General features: G+C 37.4%; 1 protein-coding gene across 2 annotated transcripts in view; it reads right to left on the bottom strand.

Moving 5' to 3' along the window:
• trpm3 (transient receptor potential cation channel, subfamily M, member 3) overlaps positions 1–23,683 on the bottom strand; it is a 157,472-nt gene that overhangs the window by 39,834 nt on the left and 93,955 nt on the right. For both annotated transcript variants that reach the window (XM_016466108.1, XM_016466109.1), the window contains exons 2-8: positions 17,673–17,752; positions 17,105–17,306; positions 15,995–16,208; positions 15,641–15,765; positions 14,580–14,751; positions 3,310–3,484; positions 40–163 (exon numbers count right to left, since the gene is read on the bottom strand). In XM_016466108.1, the coding sequence (XP_016321594.1) occupies positions 40–163; positions 3,310–3,484; positions 14,580–14,751; positions 15,641–15,765; positions 15,995–16,208; positions 17,105–17,306; positions 17,673–17,752 (1,092 nt within the window). The remainder of the gene's footprint in view (positions 1–39; positions 164–3,309; positions 3,485–14,579; positions 14,752–15,640; positions 15,766–15,994; positions 16,209–17,104; positions 17,307–17,672; positions 17,753–23,683) is intronic.

Raw genomic sequence — 23,683 nt, forward strand, 5'->3', positions numbered from 1 at the left:
AATCATTAGGACGTTCACAGTCACACAGCACACACTCACCAGTTCTTTCTTCTTCATGCACTCCATCAGAATGATGAAGAGATGCTGGGCCTGCGTCCGGCTGTACGTAAACGTCTTCTGAATGGTGACTAATAACTGGTCTCTCAAAGATTCATTTATGATTCTAACATGTAGTCAAAGAGAAAGATGAAACTGGGATATCACAGCAAATCATTTATGCAATGAAAATATTCCAACAGAGCATAACAGTAGGGTTCCGGAAAGAAAAAATCCCATTCATTTTCTCCATACACAAACTGCTTTTTAATGATAACATATGACCCTTTCAAAAAAGACCCACCACAGCTCACATCAAACCTCTTTTTTTTTTGTGTTTAACATCTAAATACTCTGTAAAGAACTACACTCCCCATAATCCTGAAGAGAAATCATCCTTGGAAATCCTTGAAATGAGAACAGAGGCAAAATAGCTCAGCAGTAACCTCATGATGTATTGCAGATGTCATAAATTGGTCTTTTTGTATATTTCCAAATATATTTTGTACATATTTAAATGTTCTGCAGTAAATGATAAACATTAGGGCATTGAATCAACTAAAAATGTTGTGTATATTTAAAGACTTGGCATTAAATGGTAAAAATTAGGTCTGTGAATCGACTAATAAATGTTAATTAATTACTCATACAGGTTTTTGAGATTAATTGTGATTAATCAGGTTAGAATCAGAATCAGAATCAGAATCAGAATTAGCTTTATTCGCCAGGTGTGCAAACACACGAGGAATTTGTTGTGTTTTTTTAAGGTGCTCCTGGTACATACATACATGCATACATACATACATACATACATACACATCTGACATGAGAACAGAAAAAACAAAACAAAAAAACATTTAAATAGTAAAACTTAACAATAAATGTGTATGAATCCGGAACAGTAGATTTATGTACAGATTTGTGCATCATTTACTCTATATAGAACTGTATAAATAAAGAGATATGTATATGTATTTACATAATACTTGAGAAAGAGGCAATAATTAAGGATGTAGAATGAATTACGGAAATGAATTACAGAACGCAGGTAATGATTCATATGTTAGCGGTTTAAGCTGGAGATGGCATGGGGGAAAAAACTGTTTTTATGCCTAGATGTTCTAGTGCACAGAGATCTGTAGCGTCTGCCTGAGGGGAGAAGTGCAAACAGGTTGTGTCCGGGGTGAGAGGGGTCTTTGATGATGTTTCCTGCCCGTTTCTTCACTCTGGAGTTGTACAAGTCCTGAAGACTGGGCAGGTGCACACCAATGATTCTTTCTGCTGTCCTAACAGTCCGTTGCAGTCTTCTTAAATCTGATTTGCTGGCTGACCCAAACCAGACAGTTATAGAAGAGCACAGAACCGACTCAATAATAGCTGTTAAATGTTAAATAAGTCCTGGTGGGAACACACATGTCCTCACAGAAACTGATGCAGGATGTCACGGTGTCAGTAAGCTCATCCAGATCAGTAGCTTCAGCCTCAAAAACACTCCAATCAGTAAGTTCGTAGCAGGCCTGTAAATCCTGCTCTGCTTCAGCAGTCCATCTTTTTACAGTTTTCACTACAGGCTTAGCAGATTTGAGTTTCTGCCTGTAGGCTGGTAGAAGATGAACCAAACAGTGATCAGAGAGTCCCAGAGTCCCACGGATGGCTCCGTTCAACAAGGTTCCGTGAAGCAAATCGCAGCAGAGTTTAAAAAGTCCTTGTTTGTGCGGGTGAGGAGACTTAGTTCATCTGATTTATTTGCTAGGGGGGGAAATTCGCCAGATGAATGCTCGGCAGCTGAGTCCTAAAACCGTGCTGTCGGAATTTCACGAGCGCGCCGGCGCGCTTCCCTCGCTTGTGTTGCCTGGAGCGCTTGTATATGAATGCAGCTCCTCCGACTAAAATGTCCAGTAAAACATCTGAATGCTCAAATGTCGGCAGAAAGTTATTTGGTGTGCTATTTCTGATGTCCAGGAGTTCGTTCCTAGTAAAGCTGATCGGGAAAAAATTGCTTAAGACAGGACAAACAAACAAAAAAAGTACAAGTACCAAGTAGCGACAAACCATGGCTGCCATTTTTACAGTTTTCACTACAGGCTTAGCAGATTTGAGTTTCTGCCTGTAGGCTGGTAGAAGATGAACCAAACAGTGATCAGAGAGTCCCAGCGCAGCTCGGGGGACAGAGTGGTATGCATCCTTTAAAACAGTGTAGCAGTGGTCCAGTATATTGCTGTCTCTGGTGGGGCATGTGATGTGCTGTCTATATTTAGGCAGTTCACGGGTGAGATTAGCTTTATTAAAATCACCGAGAACGATAATGAAAGAGTCCGGATAACGCTGCTCTGTGTGTGTAATTTGATCGGCCAACAGTTCTAGCGCGGCGCTCACACGCGTGTCAGGAGGAATATACACACTCACCAGAATAAACGAGGAAAACTCCCGCGGTGGATAAAAAGGCTTACAGTTAATGAAAAGAGCTTCCAAATTTGGGCAGCACATCTTCTTTAAAACTGTCACGTCTGTACACCAGCCTTCATTGATATAAAAACATAATCCACCGCCTCTCGTTTTCCCCGATGACTCCGTGACGCGGTCCGCTCTGAACAGCTGGAAGCCCGTTAGATGTAACGCGTTGTCCGGGATGGCTCCGTTCAGCCAGGTTTCCGTGAAGCAGAGCGCAGCGGAGTTTAAAAAGGTTCATTTAATCGCAATTAATAACCAAATAATACAGAAATGTTTAATCATTAAAATATTCATACAAAGGAATTGGGGAAGTGAAATAATCTGCTACATTGTGTTAATTATTTTTAACATGTAAAAACTGTGCAACATTAATTGCAGAAATCTGAAAAATTATATATTTTAAAATATATAATAATCATTGGCTATAAATCAATAGTTCTATATTATAAAAAAAACACAAATATATTTTTTAAATGTCCATTTTTGCGTAATTTGCAGTGTTTTATGGGATGAGTAGTTCATCAGTTCAGTAGTTCAAAAAATATTTAAATACATAAAAAAACAACATCAGGCACATCATGTCTTTATCTCCAATTCCACATTCCATTTTTGTAATGCTTTGTGATTAATCTCAGAGCTGTTTGGTTTGGTTCATGTCTTAGAAGTGCTTATGGAGAAAATGAATGGAGAAAAAAACTGCTGAAAAAGTGGGCGTTTACTGTTGTTCTCTATTCTGTGCTACGGTTCAATCTTCATCTATATGTAAATGAAAATTCATATCTTATCGTACTGTTACAGTGGAGAGAGATAAAGCTCACATACCCGCCCTCCTCTGAGTACTTATGCCCAAAGGCCAGGATGTCAGAGGCACGACCGCTGCCGTCACACACCACCACAGGCACAGGAGGAGTGTCTCTCAGGTACTCAAGCACGATAGAGATCACATTAGGACCCCCCTCCACTATTAGAGCCACCACTGGAACACCCTGTCCGATCCCTGAGGAGAAAACAGAAACGTGAGAGAGAAACGTGAGTGAGAAAGGGTATACACGTGCGGCCGTGGGACTGGTTGTTACAAGGAAAACCAATCAAAAAGATTAAAGGTGAAGTGTGTGTTTTTTCCCCTATGCCAGTTTAATGTGGAGAGACAACTAGAGGTAAGCCATTCATAAAGAGTGTAAACACTGTGCTTATGTGGCGCTTTGTTTGTTTGAGCAGTCTGATATTTCTGTCTGACTTAACCAACGATGTGCATTTTGGTCAGCGCTACCTATAATAAGCTATTTACAGGGAATGTATTAATTTGAAGACAAGCAAAGTGGAAAGCGCAGAAGGGGTGCTGGGAGTGTTTGGAAAAAAAATTATTATTTTCAAAATTCCTTTTGTGGAACAGAAATTACACACTTCACCTCTAAAGGGTTAGTTCACCCAAAAAATGAAAGCTCTGTCCTCATTTATTTACCATCATGTCGTTCCAAACCTGCATGACTTTCTTTTTTTCTGTGGAACACAAAAGAAGATACTGAAAAGAATATATCAACTGCTTTTGTTCTTGTAATGAAAGCTAGTGGGGATTTTCACTTTTGTGTTTCACAGGACAAAGAAAGTATGTATATGTAGGTAAAGTAGTCATTTTTGCGTGAATTAAAGGTAAAGCAAAAGGAAAAGCATATGAAAAGACAATTCAGAGTCATTTTGGTATGCAGAGGAACAGGTTATTCTGCTGATTGGCTGTTGTGACTGACCCTTTAGACATCCCTATAATAACCCAGTTGTTATTATAAGTCAGTCATGCAAATTTCCTGCATATTGTTTCAAGCTGTTTTATGTGTGGTCAATATAAATACTTCAGGTGCGACTGGTAAGGTGGTTTCACTCTCGCATCAACAGAACAGGCAAGAATAAAGAAAACAAAACCTGTTCTTCTGATGTGGGAGATGCCCCAATAAACATCTTTGATAACCATTTGTTTTCATCCCCAAAACTAGGTGGGTGACCTTTTGGGTTACGAGATCCTAAACAAACCAAAAGGTCTTTTATGCTTTTACAACTGATTTGAAGATTTCTTTGTTCTGGTCTGGGTATTTAAGCGAAGTGGCTAAACATTACTTGGCGATTCTGTAGCCAGAAACCCCGTAGTGTGGTGTGTGTCTCTGCTCTCCATACTATGTATCTGTCAGACTCTGTTCCGTGTTTTGTGGTTGTTTTGCTCCTCATGTGCCTTCCTTTCCCATGTTTAACTTGTCCCAGGTGTTTCCCATGATGTTTCATTGCTCCCAGGTGTGTCTCGTCATCCCCTCCTCCTGTGTGTATAAATAGTGTTCCCTGTGTGTGCTCCAGCGTCCGGTATTGTATGTGAATGTCTATGTCTACATGTATTGCGTGAGTGTTCCTTTGTATTAATTAAACCCATTTGGATTGATGTACTCCTCGTCTCTCTTCGTTCCTTGCTCCTCAGTCCGCTCAGCAGTGCACCCGTGACAATATCTTCCTGAAGTCAGGTATACATTTCATTTTTATTCAAAAATGTAATTGTGTTAAACACATTGTGCCCATAGAGTATATACACTGTATAGTTGTTTGTGCTACTACATGTGCACATAGGCTAGTTAAGTTTATTCTTTAAAAACACACGATTACTTTGCTGTAAGTGTTCTTTGAAATACTTAGGTAAAAGGTTGTTGATGCTATGCATTTTAGACCGTGTGTCTTGTGTTAAATTAGGATAACTGTTACATGTGTGACTGTTAAATTTGTTTGTCTCCTATGTGGAGCACTTGGCTATTTCCCATATAGCAGTAATCAGGGCCCCTGTTCCCCAGTTAAGCCCATGGAGGGCCCCTGTTCCCCAGTTAAGCCCGGGGAGGGCCCCTGATCCCCCGTATAGTCCACGGAGGGCCCCTGTTCCCCAGTTAAGCCCGGGGAGGGCTCCGGATCCCCCGTTAACCTGATTAATAATAAATTGTTATATTTGATTTTATTCTGACTTACTCTGAAATTATTTCTAGTAAATTAAAGTGGAGTTTGGTATTACCGCAAATCTGTGTTCAGGATAGATCATACAGAAGGCTCAATGAATGGAGCATGGGGCACATCATTTGAGACCTTTTCGATTTCTGACTATCACTGCCTTAGCAAGTTACAGTTTTCGTGAATATACAAAAACTATGCTTTTTGTTATGAGCAAGCAGAGCCGCGGCCGACTTAAAGGTAGATATTCACCCTGCATCCTCTGTCTAAGATCAGAACTGACGAGTTTGTGTCCGTGAGGCTGCGACTGGCCGGTGCAAGTAACCGGGTCCCTAATGAACGAATAATTGAAAGTAAGGGATGTTCGGAATAATCAAATATCTAAATTAATACTTAATCAATATTTGTGATCAGTTCTTAATGAGGAATACAATCTAAATTTAATGATCACTTGAAATTGGAGTCAGATTAAATATGGAGCTAGATTAAAATTGAAACTAAATTTAGTTAATTTTGCAGAAGCGCAAGTATAAGACCTACACGCATTAAACCTTCAACCAGGCCGCTGGACTCTGCTTTTTGGGCCGGTGGGTGGATTCTTACAAGATACTCCACAGAGAAAGTGTTTCCCTTTTCTTATTTTTATCTGGAAAATTCAAGCACATCCCTATGTACTGAATTTGATGACCAAACAATTCCATTCCGATTCACAAGCTCTCAGATTCCAATTGTGATTTAATTTCGGTTGTAATGTCAATTCTGCTTACATATGAAAGAAACTCTCTCACTGATGATGCTGTTAAATGATAAGAGCAGTGTTTCAAACTGTTAACTTTTCTTTTTGAACTATTCATTAAAAGAATCACTCATAAGAAGGGGGGCACTAGGGGGGCTCAAAATAACTTAAAATTAAAGTGTTGTTAATTCACTAATTTTATGACTAATATGTTAAATAAATATACGTGTTTATATATATATATATATATATATATATATATGTGTGTGTGTGTGTATATGTGTGTTCTTTGTTTCGGAGCAGCTCGAGCCATTTCTCATTGTGCTGTGTGAAATACAGACTGAACAATGGCTCAAAACACCCGACTGCTGCATGAGCATATGATACGCAAACTACAGCTCTCAGCTGGATAAAGCAAACCAGTGTCGCGTTAGTAAAGTTTTGATGGATGATGATTCTAATCATGATGATTGGCGATCCAAACACAGATGCGATCGCATGTTCTGACAGAGAAACTGTTCACTGATGGCTTCGAGCCTCCTTCAGATCAGCTTAAATTTTTCATTTGTTTTTTGGTGTGTTTAGTGATTCTGAATGGATCTGTATAGTAGTTTATATGCAGTCTTTTGGCATCTCCCTGTGGTCTTGTTTGGTATGGCAGGTTGACTTGTGCTTATTTTTTAAAGTTACTTTACAATTGAGCTTTACGTACTTTTAAGTTGTAAAGAATATCTGCAGTGACATTTCTGCAAAGTGTGTTTGCAAAAAAGAACACTGAATGTTTAAATCTGTCTTGAATTTGTTTTGTTTAAAAATAATTACATGGAATTGTAAAGTAATAACACTAGAATACAAAAGTTTTGTAAATAGAAAAGGTTAGGAGGCTTTGCATTATTGATTTGGAGAGGAGCTGGGCCTTGGTGACAAAAAGGTTGAGAACCACTGCTGTAAATTATAAAGAGCAGCGTTTTAGACTGATTTGTCTTTCTGAACTACTCATTGAAGTTTAAGTTCAATGATATGATAAGTTTCATTTTTGGAATCAAACTACAGTGTTTTTAGTGCACACTGAAATGCAAAATTTATTTTGCTGTGCAAGTACACACTGAACAATCAGATAATTTCTGCATTCAATAATCAGCTGCAGTTTTCAGAAATTTAATTAAAAGGTGTGCGTGCAGTGGGAGAGGACCTGTGGGAGCGCAGCTGAACAGGACAATGACAGATCAGTCCTACTCCTGCACTCTAACTCTTTCCTACAACTTGATGAGTACAAGTTATGTTGTGACTATAATTCAAAATGCATGTTGCAGCCAGATCCTCCTACCATTGCCTGAATTATGCAAAGTGAGATAAAGAAAGAGGAAAGGAGGGAAAATGAGAGAAAGAGGCAGACAGAGAGGTACACCAGATCCACATGTGCTGTCATCATTGTGCCTAAAATGGGTACAGTTACATAAAGTGTATCTATTTTTAGCAGCACACTGACTTCAAAAGAAACTGCTGCTCAGCTGGTAAAGAAATCAGAAACAGTGGGATTTACTTCTTCATTCCAAACCTCTTCTTCCCACTTTTATCTCTCCATGTCTCTTGTTTTCTCTCTTTATCATTTTCTGTTTTATTGAGGCAAAATTTATTGATCAGAGCCCTTTCTGCCATGATATTTGTGGGCTTCCAGGAACACTCTGTTGTTTCCCCACACTAACACACACACTCACGTACGTGGCAGTTCGCTCCCATTCAGCATGGCTGACACTGTCTAGACTAGCTCTTATGTTACAACAGGACAAGACATATATTATTCATCTGCCATCGTTTATGTTCTCAAAAAGTAAAAAGCCAAGGACATGGTCTTTTTCTATTCAAAAATATTTCATGATATATTATAATATCATTAATGATATTTTCTAAGTTCTACCATTCACTACATGGCATTTTAAACCATGAATTTATGATTTGTACAGTGCAGTGTACAGTTTCGTTCATATGTAATTGGGTTTCTAGCAACCAAATACCAGCTAGTAATATATTCTGTGATATTCCTGCTGTAAATACCAGTTCAGATCAGCATGGATTTCAATGCTGGTCCAAGCTGGTTTATGTTGGTTTGGTGGTGGTCTAAATAGTAGAAAAACAGTCATGCTGGATGTCTTTATAGGGATGTGCACAAAGCCAAATATCTGATACGATATCTATGATGATACTGGTTGTTCAAGAAAATCTTGCCTGTTAAGCCAGATAAAAAGCCTGGTCGGAAAACCAATATCCAAAACAGAACATATGATGGTCTTTTCAGCAGGGATACCCTGTAACCACAGGCACTGTAGCAGATGCTATGAGAAGTTCATTGGGGGAAAGTAATATGGGCCAAAGGTTTCCAATTTGGGTGTGAAGACCAATAAACATGCTGTCACAAGTCTCAAAGAGAGAGAGAGAAAGACCAGTCCGAAGAGAAAATTAAAAGATTAAAAAAGCAGATGAGTGTTTGCGTGTCATATTTAATTACAATCTCACTCAAACCTAACCTTTTCTTTCCAACAAGCCTCAGCAGGTTCCAAAGAGTCTTTGAAAAGAATCTAGGTGGGCAGGGGTGACAGTGTTTGTTCTAACGGCCGATATCTTCATCTGCCAACTACATCAGTGGCCAGAGAAAGTAAACAACTCAAAGGAGAGTCATTTTTGGAATCATACAGTCATTTGCCATTTAATCAGAGAATGTCAGACGTGTGCCCAGCAGCAAGTGAAATGACTTCTTAAAGCTTCTATTAACATCATCAAAATCCTCATCATCCCTTCATGTTCTTTAGCAGATCACCTATTAAAAAGGAAGAACTAATAAAGTTTGTTATCTCTCATTAAGTTCATATGCATTCAGAAGCATGATAATGATGATGCTGGAAATAACTGGAGGGTTATAGTAGTTAAACACAAACAAAATAACACAAAAGGCTGTAAACAAGATTTTAAAAGTCTGAGTGGTTGAGTTTCAGAAACGTGGCTTTCTGTGATGATCTCCCTGCCAAGCACTTGATGGTTCCCCTGCTATGTTTCAGACACAGTGATGAGTCCTGTGCCTCCAGCTAACTCCATAACCTCTTCACATTTACCAATTGACCTACGGCACCACCACGAGAGGACGGCAGGCCCAGCATTAATAGAACACAAGCCCCTGTGCTCTGGGAGAGGAGAATGAGGAGAGGAGGGGTGTTACGGACACAGGGATGGGTTAATTTGTATGCCCCTCTGCCAAGCATGTAGATGGAAGATGAATCTCAATTTTTTAGACCCGTGGAAAAAAACGGACAGTTTATTCTGTCACTCTCAATCTATTTCATTTACACCTTGTGTGAACAATCCTATCCCCTGCATGGCAGTGACAAATGCGGTTTATTTATTTATTCAAGAGATTAAACACAACAGCTAGATGCAACATCCATGTCTAAAACTGGTATAATGTGTGATTTTTTAATATAACGGCCAAGCAAGCAATGATCAAGAACTCAGAGTGAGGAAGAAAACATTTACTATTCATTTGGTTCTATCTGTGTGGGCTAAACTTTGATTTGGTCCAGAGTTTTCTATCTCCAATAACGGCAAATACTCACATTACAAGCTTGTTAGACCCTTTATCATCATAGTACAGAAAATGTCACGCAGAGTATAATGTTAAAAAAAGTCAAGCATTCAAAAATAAAAATGCTATCATTATTTACTCACCCTCATGTCAATTATGTTGAATAATGACTTAAATTTCAATGTAGTTACAAAAAAATAAAAAAAATAAAATAAAAAAATATATATGGCTTTAGAAAGCATTATGGTCAACAAGGCTGCATTTATTGGATCAAAAATATTTTTGTGAAATGTTATTACAATTTTAAATAACTGTTTTCTATTTTATTTTATTTTAAAATCATTTCATTATTTTAATTTATTCCTGTGATGGCAACGCTGAATTTTCAGCAGTTATTACTCTAGTCTTCAGTGTCACATGATCCTTCAGAAATTATTCTAATATGCCGATTTGGTGCTCAAGAAACATTATTATTATTATTATTATTATTATTATTATTATTATTATTATTATTATTATCAATGTTGAAAACAGTTGTGCTGTTTAATATTTTTGTGGAAACCGTTATACATTTTACAGGATTTTTTTTATTAATATGTAAGTTCAAAAGCTCATAATTTATTTAAAATAGAATATCTGGCAACATTATAAATGTCTTTACCGTCACTTTCTTTCAAAAAAAAAAAAAGAAGAAGAAGAAGAAGAAAAACAATCTTACTGACTGTCTATGGGTTTGGTGAGTACTGACTGTTCCTATAATTGCTGATAAATATTTGAAGGAATATTACAGATTTATACAAGTTTGTGGCATTGACAGACAATATTTTCTATTTGTCCCTTAGTTAGTAAAAACATACAAAGAAAAAAACAAAGTAATGCACTTATGATGGAATACTAAGGAGAAAGTACATCAGAGGGTTTAAAACAGAAATCTGAAAGCTTGTATTTTTGTAAAAGCCATAACATTAATTATTCAGTTAAAAAAGTTTATTTTATCTCTGCTATTGTTTAAATAGTAATTTTGTGACAAGACTATGTTCTTATGAGGATGAACCTCTGGTTATGCATTACTGATATTCCTGTGAGCGGAGTTTGCTCCATGTAACCAGATTCCATGTAACTCTGCACAGAAAAGGTTATTGATTGAATCAATCACACTCATGCTAAAAGTGTCATGTTTAAGAGTCACTGTTATACTTTCAAACTAGTTATATATTTTCTGTAGCCTATACTTGCCCATAGTCTACCATTATATGTCAAGCGATTAGTCAACAGAAGAGACAGACGGCTGCACGTGAGTGTCCTGCATAATACTTGTTTATAGATCTGCTGTTGGAATTATTACTTGCTGCTAGGAAGGAATATTTCGTTTTCTGCCTATTTCTACGTTATATTTTTGTTTGCGTTTGTATTTTTGATTGCACTTTCTGGTAATTATAATAATTGCCCTCGGCTAAGAAGGAGCGCGTGTAATTTAATTGCTCCCTTCCTGCGTTTAAGTGCGAACTGTAGTTTCGATTTGAGGAATTGCCCTGCTATAGACTATTGGCTGTGCTAATTAGAAGGCGGCCACAGCTGTTTTCACTTTAGTGTCTTAGACTGTGTTAAATGACTAAATGTAAATGTAAAATGTATATGTGCAACGGCTCTTGTACATACATTTTCCTGTTTTTACAAACTGGTATAGGAACTTGTTGAAAATATCTTGTGCAAATCAATATAATTTGTAGCAAGAGCTTCCTAAGTGCAACGGCTCTTGTACATACATTTTCCTGTTTTTACAAACTGGTACTAGGAACTTGTTGAAAATATCTTGTGCAAATCAATATAATTTGTAGCAAGAGCTTCCTGGAATATTTCTTTAAGAGGGTAAAAACACTCCAATCGAATAAACCTTTAAGAGGGTGAAAAAAAGCTACACAGCACCCAGTCTGTCTGGTCAATACAGCAGCTACTGCTCCATTATGCTAATGTGATGGGACCCACAGAGACCAGCAGCATGGAACAAAATCCAGAAATAAACCACCAAAGCAAAAAGACCAGCTCATCATCTCATCACTTGGAGACCCAGTTAGTGCAAGGGAAAGCTAAAACAGGTTTCTAGGCTAGAAACACCACAGTTTGACATGACTTTTAATCAGGGTGTGAATATGACTGGCTAGATCATTGAATAAAAGTATTTGCATGAAATTCATACAAATGTAATGCAAAAAATTGAGAATATTAATTTACATGTTCATGAAATTATGGCAGGGGAAAAAATGCATTCAACAAGGATGAGTGTAGGATGATTATGCATTAATCAATATATTATTAAGGCAAACAATCAGAAACATTTGCATATCTAGTTCTTATAGAATTAAGTTTTAAATTATAAAAAGATAAGGAAGATGACCCCCAACCTGGGTAAGAAGCCCCCAGGATAAACATACTGTCACCTGATTTTTGCAGAATATATAAAATACATCTAAAACTTAAAAATAAATGTAAATGTGTCAAATTTAAAATATGAACTCAAATACTGCAAGACCGAACCTACAAGCTGGGGAATTGTGATGTACAGTTTGTGTATTTTTACTGTATTCGCATAATTCCTTAAGTGAATCAGTTGCTAAAATAACGCAGTGAGTATATACCAATAAACAATGCCATCAGTGGCCGCAAATCATTATTACCAAATTCATCCCTGATTAGTAGTCTACAATTTCTCAACATCCATCCTGATTCACATCGGACGGTTTACTCTATTCCTCATGTGGACTAGGGATTAACCACTGATTCCAATCAAGCTGCACCTAATTGTGTACAGCTGAACTGATTCTCATCCCATTTTATCCTGCAAGGAAATCTTCATTGCATCCTGTGCACGCTAATCTTTCCCTCATCTGCGAAACACTCAAAAAAGCCCTCCTCCTTAGCCCAACAACAGCAAGCACAGCTCCGTAATTCATTTTAATCCAGTACCGCTGCAGTGCTTGTCAGACTGTGAATATGTAAGCCGGCCCGCAGCCTGCCGCAATTCTTCCAAAACAAAGAGATTTGATTCCACGTTTGAGGGTCTCTGTAGCTCTGTGAGCCTCATGGTGATGGCTCAGAGTGTTATTCTATTGTTAGAAAGGACAGGTAATAAAATAAAGAAATGAGCTCTGCCCAAAGCCAAAGCAAACACCACCATCACACAGCTGATGCAACAGAGAGAGAGAGAGAGAGAGAGAGAGAGAGAGAGAGAGAGAGAGAGGGGGGTGCAGAGAGAGAGAGAGAGAGAGAGAGAGAGAGAGAGAGAGAGAGAGAGAGAGAGAGAGAGAGAGAGAGAGAGAGAGAGAGAGAGAGAGAGAGAGAGAGAGCATGTTTCATCTGTTCGGCTTGCAGGGCTCAAACATGTTTGAAGTCTGAAATTTCCACATGCTAGAGGGTTGGATGTGTTTTCTTGAAGAGGAGATTTTGCCTGTTTAAATGCCAAGGCACTTGCCGGTTTAAATGCTGATTGTTTTAAGTTATCCGTTTACATGCAGCTTCCTATGGATGAATCAACGTGGGTGAAGCTGGTGTAATTTCTGATGTGAATGATGACGCCTGAGCGTCCCTTTGACTTCCCAGCCCCCTCTATTACTCCAGGCATAGGATGACAAAGGGAAGTCCACAGGTCACATGACAAAGGGAGGGAGGTCAAACTCTGGCTCACTTCCTGTTGACCTTGTGCTGTACATGGCAGGTAAATGAAATGGCTCATTTGATGCCGTGGAAGAGTGTCACTACTGTGTTTATGTAATAAACTGGCTAAATTATACAAATATTTTTTATATATATAAATAAATTAATTAATGAATTAATATTGAAATAAAAAATGTATTAATTAAAATTAATTAAATTATGAAGATGCACAAAGTTAAGAGAATGTAGTATATGCAGTATGCAGTTTTTTTTTTTTCTGGGGCAAATTCACTCAGATGTGCCAGTTTGGTTTAATAAAAACCCTGCATTTCTGGGGCAATCCAGTTTAACCAGTTGCTAAATGTGCTGAAACAGTGTCATGCTGTAATTAACTAATTTTTATTCTTTTCAGTTTTTATTTTACGCTTTCTATTTTATGTGAATAAGATTGCGCCATATTCACAACTCAACACTATTAGCCTGCCATAATTACTGTTGTATTATTTATTGTTGCTCATGGAAAGCAAGCTGAAACGGCAATTTGATTTAAAAGAGATGTTTCTATACAGTTGCCACTGATAATGGAAGCATTTCTCAAATGACAAATGATGTTATAATCGAGCATATATATGGGCGCAGGATAGAAATCTTATGAAAGTATGACAACTAAGCAAAGTATGCATGAGCAGGCCATAAGCAGTGTATAAAGGCACTTTTCAATGACCCTAAATGATCCACATGAGCACAAACAAAACGGGGGCATCCTTTTTGTGTGTTCATGATTTACTGCATTTTCACCGGCTCTAATCTGAATGTGTTCCTTCAGCTGAATGACGTTTATTTGATATCTTTATGCGAGTAAATGGACTGTATGGATATTATCTGGTGTGCAGCTGAAGAGGCCTTTGTGCTCTGAATCTTGCAACTCGTGTAGCATTTTGACATTGAGCCACAAACTGATCTAGGCATTTCTGACAGGAATATATAGAGAAACTCCTCTGTGGGCTTTTGAAGATCAGCACAACAGAACCTAGAAATAGTAACTGAGGATAGAAGGCTATTATAACCTCTCTTGAAAAGAATTTAAAAGCACCATTGAATTTGCAGTTTGGAGTAATTACATTAACATTAGCATCTCTAATTTCCCGCAAATGTACTTACGTGTGTTGATCTTTTGCAGAGAGATGTGCTTCTCTAGCTGTCTGCGCAGTTTGACTTCTGCTCCATACTTTCCGGTGGTGCCATTATCAGCCAAAATGAAGTGGGAGTGTAGGCTGTTGAGTACCGTTAGCTTACTAAGAGGGTTAGACATCGTCTGGTACGGCCGGACCACCTGCAATACACACCACATGAAGTAAAAAGATGCTGTTCAGGGATGTTCAGGAAAAGAAGAATGAAAAAAAGGTGAAAGTGACATGTTACAAAAAGCATCTACACACACAAGTAGCATCCAGGAAACATAGTGAGCAATTTGGGGTCCAAAAATCTGAGATCACTAGTAAAAAAATTTGTATTTAAAATGCAAATAAATAAATAAATGCACTAAAAAAGTTTGTGTAAAATCATGTTTTCCAGCATGATTTGAGAAGGACTCAAAGAGTGTTTTATGCTTTAATGGGGGAAAAAAAAACAGAATAGAAGAAGAACATCAGATTGTCTGTACAAAGAGTCATGTGATCAGTGCCACATATTTGCTTATTTGATCAGCAACCTAGTAATAGAAATGCCACAACATCATCTTTAAAACTTTCACCAGACCAGACCAGAATAGAGAGGGCTGGGGGTGAGTGGGGTCTTGGAAGAGAGAGAGACAGAACCAAAATCTTGTATGAACGAGGGGGGATAGAAATCAGTGGTTATAAATAAAGAATGATTCTATCTCTGTGTCTCAGTTGTGCACCAGTCCCCAGAGACACACAGACAAGCTGAGGTGAAACTGAGTAGATATATGTAGTGGCTCACATATTAATTATTTATAGATTTCTACATGACACAGTATACATGCAGAGACAACATGAAAATCATTCCGTAGTGATCTGGAGATTCGCTCTCGTAAATAATGAATCCAATGAATATATCAAAAATATATCATTATTTAACGAAAGCACATTTAGTGAAATCTGCCCTGACTTGAGCCAAACAAGGTCTTATTGGTAATTTAGAAAAACAAACTATACTAAAAGAGCCTAGTTATTCAATTTAGCTATAGTTGAGTCACTTACATCTTTGCCCACCAGGTCTTCCTGGTTCTCCACAATCCCCCAGGGTGCAATACCGATAGTACAGATCTTCCCTCTCGATTTGGAAGCGTGGTCTTTTAGAGCATCACCAACATGTCTTATGACTCCTGGGGTGGCAGAAAGGAGTAGAATGGAAGAGATAACCGATTCTCAGTGTGAGAGCTATCACACAATGCATCAAGGACATTGAGAGCACACAGTTACACATGATCTTCTGTAGAAGTTTAGATAGTATCAGGCCTATCATTTTGACTAGCATTGCTCAGAATCTTAATAAGAGTGATTTAATCAGAATCTTAATTAAACTGAAAGATACATGCATACTCTTGTACAGACCAGTATTGACTCCTCCAGTGAAGATCCAGGCCCCAGTGGTCATGGCCGCCTTGATGAGACCCTTGCCGAAGACTTGCTTGAGTTTGGGCTGCAGCTCGAAGTTCTGAAGTCCTCCATGAACAGAGATGAGCAGTTTGGGAAGCTCCAGCTGCCACTCCTTTGTCATCAGATGCAGCAGTAAGTCTGGCTTAGTGTCGTAAGACACTCGTACATACTGACAAAACATAAAAGTAAAATAATCTTGAGACGATCTTTAAGAGTACATCTAAGATGTTACAATATCATTCAAAAGTTGGAATCTGAGTCTGTAAGATGCTTTAATGTTTTTGAAAGAAGTCTTTTATGCTTAACGAGGCTGCATTTATTTAATCAAAAATACAGTAAAACAGTAATATTATGAAATATTATTACAATTTAAAACAACTGTTTCCTATTTTAATATATTTTAAAATGTAATTCATTCCTGTGATGGCAGGCACTGAATTTTCTGCAGCCATTACTCCAGTCTTCAGTGTCAAATGATTGTTCAGATATTATTTAATATGCTGATTTGTTGCTCAAGAAACATTTCTTATTATTATCATTGTGGAATATTTCAGGATTCAAGCTGTACTTGAACACAGCCAGCAAGACTGAACTATCATTTATAAATGTGATTAAGGTCAACATGAAATCAAAACTTACTTGGTGTTTTAAAAGGACAGAAAAGTTTTTCTCTGGAACAGGCTTTGGAATCAAATCAAAATGTACTAAGACTTGCTGTTCCACTTAAACCACTGATGTCCTCAGGGTAGTGTTAAAGTATTACAGCCAGATCTCTGGTATGCAATGTCCACTTATCATTATTCAATAAATTCCCAATTAATAAAATTGTCCCATCCTACACTTTGTCTTATTGAATATCCTCTTAAATACTGTACATCACTTTGTGGCAGTAAAATGGATAATACTTCAAAGCTGGCGGGATCTACAGACAGTAATAACTGCCTCACAAAAGTAATTTAATTATAAAAGGTTCATGAATATTTTATCTTACTTATGTAATATTTTGTTGAGTTATCATCACTTTGAACATCAAACCGTTGTTAACAAGAGACTGAATAGGTCTACCATTGCTTTGTTGGAGTGTCCACCTCCCTGGAACTCAATGGTTCCAAAGGCATCAGTGGGACTGAGCTGGGTGTGCTTGCTGATGGACCACTTCTCTGACAAGCTGTCATTCTTTGGCACATGCTCTGACTTCTCATTCTGATTGGATGAGATGCTGGGGGGCAGGCCAACATGTTGACCAATTAGACGGCCACAACAGCACCTGTGTCAGAAGACAACCAGTGAGAAATTAAGTGAATGTCCTTCAAATCAGAAGTCACTGTCAGCAAGTGATCTACAAAGACATTATTTGAGGATTTCAAAAGTATTAGACAGGCTTTGAGATTTCCATTTCAGTGGCAGATTAATTATAGTAAAACTAACAAATTCTTTGCATCTTAAAAATTGTCTATAAAAGAAAAAAAATCTTGTGTGAAAAGTAAAAGTGTGACTGTATCATTAGATGCTCTAATTTCTCTTTCATTAATAGTACAAACACATTTAGGTGCATCTAAATAGTTTAAATTTGCTATTTGTGTTATTAAAATGCACCATTTGCACAGACTACAGCAGAATTTGTGGTACTCACCTATGGTGGTCTTTGGTGCTTACAATAATGTGCACACATTCTCTCTTGCTGAAAGCTCTTTCTATCCATGATTTCTGTGCCTGTGGAGTAACACAATAGGTATAAGTTATAGGTATAAAATGTCAGCTTCCTGCATCCACTTAAAGGGCCATGAAACCCCTTTTCAGCACCGGTTAGTTCTCACCACAATTTTGAAAAATGCTACAAAAGTGGGCGTGGTGCAGAGTGGAGGGGGAAGAGGGGAGACGGGCAACACAGCTTTGGTTTGTTTCAGACAGTTTAATTAAAACCCCAATTGAGTTAAAAACATGAATAAATGCACAGCCATTTGCACTCTGCATCAAAAACATATATGAACGCGCTGTTGCACCTCTAATAACTTTTAAGGCTTATTTTGCGGCGTTTATATAAGCCTTTTGATTGTTTGCATCAAGGAGCTGTAAAAACAGGTTACACTCACTAAGTGAATGAATCACGTTTGTGCTGAACTCTTACAAAGCAAAATCAAACGCTCACCTTCAAACCATGAACGTTTCTCTCAGTTAATGTACGCAATCTCACTGTCTGAACCGTCTGTCACACATGTTGTTGTGAATAATTAAGCGAAACGTCTTCTCATAGGATAAGAATAATTATGAGACACCGATGCGTCATCGAAGTACTATAGTCCTTTACCACATCAAAAACTATGACGTCAACACTATATCGATTTTAAAACCGGAAGACGAAAATAGTGCAAAAAGCTTAAAATGAACCAGTTTTCTCCAACAATTAAAATTAACGGATGCTAACATAACATTGTCTTCTATGATGTGTAACACAAACACCTCAGCTAAAATCTCAGAAAAAGTAGTTTGGTGTTTCATGACCCTTTAGGAGACCAGTAAATCCCAAACTAAACATAACCAAAGTACACATTTGATCAGCCTTTTTTTTTTTTTACATTGCAGAACCAGAAACTAGTGCTTTATCATACTTTTGTCCTGTTTTAACATGATTACCTATTCACCTGTTGTTGTTCAATCAGAGCTTTATGAACTGCTCTCTTGGTTTATGTATTTCTTTTAAAATATTTTTAATATACTATCATTATTATTTATTATCGGCACCTTATTTTTTTGGCAATTGATATTATTGTTTTCTTTTTCTATTCTCATCAGTGCTTTTGTCATGTGTATTAATGCTTTGGCAATACTTGGCAATTGAAACATGCCAATAAAGACTTTTTTTTTACTTTTGAAGATGAACTTTTCACGCTTTTATTCAGGTATTACAGGTCCAGCATTTATCAAATGAACACACTGTTTGCTTGAATAGCTTGCTTTAATTCAACACAACAGCAGCACCATCTGTGAACGCACCTCAAAAACAGCAAGTGGTTACACAGGCACTTACCCCACAACCATACTTCCTACGGTACACCATTACTCTTATAAAAAGCTAGCCTGAGGGAGAGAGGGAGGTGGTACTGGGATTTAGCTTTTTCAGGGAAAGCCCCATGTGATGACTCAGTGAATCCAGGCTGCATCGCTGACCACCCACATTCACACATCGTTACGCCAACATGAACATGGATAATGTAGATCTGACTGAACTCAATGCTTTCTGACAGAACTGCTGTGAGAACAGCTCTCTGCTCTGGTGTTGGTCAAAAGCAATGCATTAACCTTTTCTGTTTGAGGTCTAAGAGACCCTAAGGCCATTTTAATTGCTCAGAAAACATACTTAACATTTAAGAACTGGATTGACACAAACTATCCTAATCTTATGAGAACTAATCATAAACCAAATGAATACGTTTCATATTTGGAATGTTACATTACTTACTTTTAGACTTTCAGAGACCCCAGTTAAACATGAACACATGTTAGGGATGTGCCAACATCACAAAATCATAAATATTTCATGCATCTCTAATAAATACAACAATTTTTCACATGCTAACGTTCACTCATTGGTGATGTATAGCACCATAGGAGCCCATCTGCTGTTTATTTGTTTCACTGTATTATTATATAATGTGTCAAACTGACCACAGACAGAAACCACAAATACTGTATTATATAACAGTCATATTACAAACCTACCTACTACAACAGAAAAGTTAAATCTTAATAATATCTGCTTTAGTGGGTCAGAGGTTGTGTTATTTTAGTGTGATTGAGATACTATTATAGTTTTTATTAATATTTTGTATTATTTTTTATATTCTACATTTTCAAATTCATTTATAGTTTTTGTAATTTGTATTAGGTTTTAAATATGTCTATTTTTTAAATATATGTATAGTTTTTTAATGAATTTTTTATTCAGTTTTAGTTATTTTAGTACATTAAGTTACAGTCAATTAATTTAAAATGTTATTTTATTTCAGTTAATTATTATTATTATTTAAAGTAAGAAAGTTTAGTTAGTTTAGTTAACTATAATAACCCTGGTCAGAGGAACATATTAAAATAATTTAAAGGAAAAATAAAGGTAAATTGCAAAATTACTATTATTTCCATACATACAGCATTGGGGTCTCTTAAACCCAAATATTAACAACAAGCAATCAAAAGAACATGAGGGTTAACAGAAGACTGCAGAGCCAAATGTGCTCATATTAACTGTCAAGCAAAAGAGAAGTAAAATAGTTTGGGAAGTAACAGACAAATTATATCAAACCCAAATGGGAACCCTAGGCGTGATACCTCAGTAATTCTACTTAGGTGTGATGAACATAATCAGTTTAGTCTCCAGTGTATTCCTGTGTTTGGTTTTAATGTGATAAAGCACCAGGTAAGCTATATAAGATATCAAGAAATGCAGCACACATTCAAAACAATTATTAGTTGAAGAGACCTCATAAACTTCTCATACTCTTGTTTTCTTTCTTTCTCAGCTTGTTTGTGAGTGTTGACATGATTTGCAGTGATCTCCAGTCACAGCAGAGAGCTGCCAAAAGCTTGTGGTGTAATTAAGATTTGTCCTTAGGATTTGCCCCCTGAGAAGCAAAGAACAGATTTGCTCCTTGTTGGAAATATCTCACCATCTATAGGGGATCTGTACCAACAGGTAATGTTATGGAAAGTGGAGCTTTTGGGCATGTAGGCAACAAAAGCCAAAAGGAAATAAATAAATAAAACAAAAACATAAAATTGGTAACATCAGATAACATTAACTTTTCAAAGTATTATCAAGCCAAAAAAAAAAAAAGTTTACTTGGGAAAGAAAAAACGTATAAACTTTTTTTATATTGGATTTTTTTTATGTATGATATTTTACAGTAGATTCAAACATTTCAGAAGCTAAATGGCCAATGGCAAAGTTAGTGCTAATTTTTTGAACTTTATAATGACTATTTGAATGACTTAAATTAACTGTAATTTGTATTTTTTTACTTAAAATTTTACAATTAAAATTATAAAAATATATTTGTTATTATTAACATTCTATTTTTTACTTTAAATTGAGACAAAAATATTGAATCATCAGAAATTACCTGCTCTTTTTCTTCATCTTCATAAATGAATCCAGAAGTCAGTTACCCATCATAATTTTGCAATCCAAATTTTCACAGTGGCAGATTCTGTTCTGTTGAAAGCCTATGGACTTTAGAGGCCAAGCATGCATGCTTGTGGCCTTGTTAGCTGAAGTTGAATGTGTTAGGACTTCAGGATTAATCCCTTCTGAAAGACTCACGGACTAAAAAAAAAAAGTTGGGACGCCCCTTTCAAATCTTGTTTTGCTAACCCAATTTGACACCCCTACAATAACAAGCTCCCAACAGTGGCATTCAGATGGGAACATCCATGTTTCCCTTTCTCACAATCATACACACACTGTGACACATTCAAACACACTTTTCTTTAGCACTGTTGCCCAGAAAATCTTGATTATTCTGATTGAGGCCATTGTGTGTCACATCACCCCAAGGCCTGTCAGAATCAGCTCACACTTCTGTGCATCAGCAAAATCCTCACAATCACCTCACACAACACCAACAACAAATTACACGGGGGAGGATCAAAGTATCGCTCAGTCGAACAGAGATTAACAATGGCCGCCACCTTCTTTTTCTGACATATTTTCTGGTAATTATAACAGCCCTGCCGAACTTACATAACACCCCCACTGTATTTACTGAAATAACGCACACACAAACACACCAGCACAGTGCTGATACACCAACTGTCACCTGTGTGAAAAGATGTCAGTCTGAGCAAAGCAGTCAGATACAGAAGGAATCCTCTAAGCTGTCCATCATGTTTCTCCTCCCGGTTGAGGAGCTCAAAGACTGATGGGACACAAGCCTGTGGTGAGGGTGAGACCTCAGATATGTGCTGTATGAGCTATTTTTAGCAGAGCACATATAAACTGCTCATGTGAGGTAAAATTGTCACTTTTATTTTACCACATCAATTTATGGGCTGCAACAATATATTTACTGAATACTAATGTTTTGTTTTGTACATTGATAGAATTTATTTGTATAGCACTTTTTATACATGCAGCTCAAAGTGTTTCACAGGTCAGAATCATTATTAAAATAATACTAACTTCAATTGAAAGAACCACAGAGCCATAATTTTTCGTGGGAATCAATCTATGAATGAATGACTAATATTTATTTATTTATTTATTTCTTTTTTGTACATTGAGCTTTGATAATATTTTAACATAAAAATGCACGTCTCCTTTAAGTGATCCAAACTGTTTTGCTCTACTATTTCCTAAAAAGCTGACAACTGTCATTGGTAACGCCCGACTCCAGTATCCCCCCATTCCCTGCCCAAACCCCTACTGAGGTGTTGGGATCTTAATAAAGGCACTCCACTGTGAGTTCATTTACTGTAGATTAGAGCTTCATTTCCCCACTGTTTAGCCTAATTAAAACCTCTGCAGATTAGTTAAAGACTGTTTATACAGGGGCATTGCAGGATAGAGTATTGGCAACATCTATAACATCACAGAAGAGCTCTCCATGGGTATATGAGGGAGCAATGCTTTTGGACAGGGAATATAGAGTGCTACTCAGGTTAAGCAGTGTAAGATTAATAATTTAATTTGATGATAATTGGCATCACAGTGTTCCCCCTGTGAACACGAGCTATATTTCCAGGTAAAGTTCAACATGCCAGTGATCCTGGGTAGCAGTGTTAAGCTCCTTTGCAAAAATATATGGCACACTGGCAAGCTACATATGTCAGGGTTTTGCCCTGACACTCTGGTTGTCTTGTGTTTTGTTTCTTGTGTCTATGTTGTCTTGTGTCAGCACATGGCCTAGTTGATTGTTTTTCTCAGCCATGTGCTTCTTTAGCCCCTCCTCCTGGTTTCCTCATTACCACACCCTCTTGTTAGCCCTCATTGAGTCCTTGTTAGTGTAATTGCTCTCACCTGTTCCTCGTGTGTTTTCCTCCCTATTTATAGTGCCCCTTGCCCTATTGTCTTTGCTGGTTCGTGGTCATTCTTTCCCTCACTGGGTTTGTCTCTGTCTGTGGATGTGGCTGATTATGTCTCCCTGTCTGTTTGATCTTGTGCTCTAGTCTTGCCCTAGTCTTGTCTCTTGTAATTCTATGTTCTTGTCTTGCTCCTTGTTTTTGGATGCGGTCTGTTTTTGTCCTTTTGCCTTTAATTTAGTATTCATTTAGTTCTTAGTCCTGATCTTTTGTTTTCATTTTTTGGTTGATATTTTAGTCATTTGTGTTGGTTAATTTAATAATAATATTTAGCTTTTTATTAGTCCTTTGTTTATTCTCTTGCCTGTCTTGGAGTAATTTGTGTTCCTGTGGAGCTATGTTTTGTCTTGTTGTTGTGTTAGAGTTCCTGTCCTGACCTGTTCCTGTCCACTGGTTCCCTTGCCTGGTGTCTGGGGTACTTCAGAGTTTATGGTCAATAAGTATCTGAACTCAGCTCTCTGGTGCCTTGCTCTGGTCTCTCCTCCGGCCTGGTCTTGCCGCCTCCTCTGCTGCTATAGTATTCTGCCAGTTGATGTCTGAGGCTGTTCCAGTGGCCTTCCCTAGCTATCT

Source organism: Sinocyclocheilus anshuiensis, unplaced genomic scaffold, assembly GCF_001515605.1.
Source record: "Sinocyclocheilus anshuiensis isolate Anshui unplaced genomic scaffold, SAMN03320099.WGS_v1.1 scaffold88, whole genome shotgun sequence".
Taxonomy (NCBI): domain Eukaryota; kingdom Metazoa; phylum Chordata; class Actinopteri; order Cypriniformes; family Cyprinidae; genus Sinocyclocheilus; species Sinocyclocheilus anshuiensis.